General features: G+C 63.0%; 1 protein-coding gene across 1 annotated transcript; it reads right to left on the bottom strand.

The window, feature by feature from the left end:
* Positions 1-616: 616 nt before the first annotated feature.
* Positions 617-1,990, bottom strand: PTF1A (pancreas associated transcription factor 1a). Its single transcript, XM_004331743.4, has 2 exons — positions 1,213-1,990; positions 617-819 (listed from the first exon to the last, which is right to left on the bottom strand). The coding sequence occupies exons 1-2, from the start codon at positions 1,988-1,990 to the stop codon at positions 617-619; spliced, it is 981 nt and encodes a 326-aa protein (XP_004331791.3).
* Positions 1,991-2,991: the final 1,001 nt, after the last annotated feature.

Here is a 2,991-nt window from a genome sequence, read left to right as displayed (position 1 = left end):
CCCGTCTGAAAAATGAGAACAATAAATAGTCTATGACCTCCTTGCCTCATAGGGTGTTTGGATGGTAGGCTAAAAATACAGGCGAAATATTTACGTATTTAGCGCTGGCGATTCAGACGAAGAGCTTCTGAGAGAACTGAGGCCTAACCCTCTAACCCAATTCCTTTCAGCAAAACTAAAAGCTACGTTTGAGTCTCTGGTTCAGGTTTTTTTTTTTTTTTAAACTAAGTTAATTACACTCCATCATGTATTAAACAAATAACTTTTACAAAAAGGTGTAAATAGCATTTATTAACATTGCTTAGAAATAAACCATATCTGGCAATAAATTAGCATGAAGTTTTCTGGCCAGAGTTCTTCCAACAATGCAGAGTTCTGCCAAAGGTGCTGGGTAGAATCACAGACTATTGCATATTTTGAGAAAATCAGGATAAATTATATAAATTATATATTTTAAAAGATCATCTATTTCATTAACTCGACAGGATAATAAATAGATAAATAACAAACAGTTGATTGCCATTAGAAAAATGTGATTCTTAAATTACATTTACGTTATATACATGTACAATGTGCACAGAGACACAATCAGATCCTCTGGCGGGTCTGGGACTTCTCAGGACACAAACTCTAAGGGCGGTTCGTTTTCTATGTTGTTGAAGGAAGATTTGCTGTTGAGTTTTCTGGGATCCTCTGGGGTCCACACTTTGGCTGTTCGGATAATATTTTGTTCTTTGAGTTGTTTTTCATCAGTCCAAGAGAGAGAGTGTCCTGCGAGGGGAGGGAGGCCATAATCCGGGTCGCTGGGGGAGGGGGACCCTGAGGGGGTGAGAAGAGAAAACAGACTGTGAATGTCCAACTCTGTTCCCAACGGTGCCCTCCGGTCCGTTAGGATCCCCTCTTGGGCGCCTGGACAGACAGGCGTCTTAGGTTCCATTAGAACGACCCTCTTCCTCCACCCCTCAAGCCCCCAGCGCCTCCACCCCGCAATGCCAGAAGCTGCAATTCTGTCGGGGACGCGCACCCCCCGAGCCATGGTCAAAGTGGCGGAAAAAAACCTCAGAAACGCCAGCTCGCGCTCAAGGTGGCCGGTGCCCACGACCCGTCCGTCCGTCTGTCGGTCAGTCGGCTGGTCGGTCTGTTCACCCAGCCCCTCCGGGACCTTCCCGTGCCCGTCCCCGTCTCCCCCAGCTGGGAGGCGGACGCACTTACGGGTGCCCCGATGGCAGATGATGACCTTCTGGACCTGGCTGCCCGGGCTGTCCCCGCCCAGGCGCCCGCCGCCGCCCGGTCCCCCGCCCCCGCCCGCGCCACCGCCGCGCAAGGGCAGGTCGGCCTGCACGAGTTCGCTGAGAAAGTTGATGTAGCCGATGGCCAGGCGCAGCGTGTCCACCTTGGAGAGGCGCTTCTCGTAGGGCAGCGTGGGGATGTGCGAGCGCAGCCCCTCAAAGGCGTCGTTTATGGACTGCATGCGCCGCCGCTCGCGCACGTTAGCCGCCTGCCGCAGCTGCTGCAACTCGGCCTCGGAGCGCACGCGCCGCCGCCGCCGCGCAGCCGCCGCCGCGCCGCTCAGGCCGCGCAGCCGCGCCCCGGGGGACAGCACAGCCGGCCCGGCGCACGGGTAGGCGAGGCACGAGGGCGGCGAGCCGGGCGAGTAGGGGAAGCCGCCGGGAGGCGCCCCCACCTCGCAGCAGTAGCCGCCACCACCGTCCTCCGGCTCGCCGGGGCCCCCCGAGGGCGGCGGGGCGAGCGCGTGCGGAGCCACCGAGGGCGCGGGCTGCAGCAGTAGGCACGCCCCGTCGCGGTAGCAGTACTCGTGCAGCTGGTGGCTGAGGAACTCCGCCTCGGCCTGCTCGTCGGCCAGCAGCTCATCGCCGTCCTCCGGAGGGTCCCGAGAGGACTGGTCGGTGAAGAAGTCCTCCTCCTCAAAGTAAGGGGACGGGAAGGCGTCCAGGCCCCCGGGGAAGTGCTCTAGCAGCACCGCGTCCATGCTCTGCGCCGCCGAGCGCCCGGGGGACTGCTGGCCTGGGGTGAGGGTGGTCTCTGGAAGTTTGCTGCGGCAGTTCGGCCTTGTCTGGCAGCCCCGCCCTCACGGCCCGGCGCGGGAGGCGGCGAAGACTGCCCGCCCGCTTCCAGCCCCCGGCCTCCCTGGGGAGCCCGCGGCCGCTGCACTCTGGCCGACGCCCGCGCTGCGCTGGGGAGGGCTGTGCCGGCTGGCTGGAGCTGAGGGCTGGCACGCGAGGATTCTTATAACTACATCCACAGGCGCGTGCCAGGGACCCGCGGCGCCAGCCAATCACCGAGTGCGGGGTGCCGGCGGGGAGGGGGCCGGGGAGGCTTTCCGCCCGGTGGGAGCTCCCGGGGCGGAGGGGAGGCGGGGCCCGCGCGGCCCGGGGCTCCTCCCGCCTCTCCCCGCCGGCTCCTCGGCGGAGTACCTGCAGGACGCGCGGCTCCAGGGGCACCTGCGGCCCCCGGCGCCCGCCGGCGCGCGCTGCGCAGAGCCAGGCCCTTCCGCGGGGCGCCTCCGCGCAGCCACAAAAGTTACTAAGGGCGCGTCCGCGGCCCAGGCGGCGGGAGCTGATCGCGGGCGGAGCTCGCTGCTCCTTGGGGGTCGGCGCAAAAACTGCTGGCAGCCTGGGCAGTCCAGGCGGTGCGTTTCGCCACCCCCATCCCCGGAGCGCGCGGGCCTCCGGCCTGGGTTCCATTCCCGGCCTCTGTCTCGCTGCCGAACCTTTCCAGGACTCTGGTCAAGTTGGCACAGTGTGTGCCGCTGGGGTTGGAAGGCGAAGCGATGCAGCTCGCAAGGCGTTCCAGGCGCGGCTCGGGGTCGAGGGGCGCGCGGTGCGGGGCGCTGCTCGGGATCCTGACTCCGGTATCCGGTGCTCCGCGGCCGGCCTCGCCTCGCCTCCCCTCCCCTCCCTTTCCCCGCCCGCAGACAGAAATAGGGACGCTGGAGGACGCCTTGGAGAGCGGCTCAGAGGGGCACGTTTC

This window comes from Tursiops truncatus, chromosome 2, assembly GCF_011762595.2.
Source record: "Tursiops truncatus isolate mTurTru1 chromosome 2, mTurTru1.mat.Y, whole genome shotgun sequence".
NCBI classification, from domain to species: domain Eukaryota; kingdom Metazoa; phylum Chordata; class Mammalia; order Artiodactyla; family Delphinidae; genus Tursiops; species Tursiops truncatus.
This window is presented reverse-complemented; position numbering and strand designations above follow the sequence as displayed.

Excerpts from the sequence above, each read along its gene's own strand:
- PTF1A (XM_004331743.4), bottom strand. The coding sequence starts at position 1,990 with ATGGACGCGGTGCTGCTAGAGCACTTCCCCGGGGGCCTGGACGCCTTC. Across the intron at positions 820-1,212 it reads CATCTGCCATCGGGGCACCC|GGTCCCCCTCCCCCAGCGAC; the intron begins GTAAGTGCGTCC and ends TCACCCCCTCAG.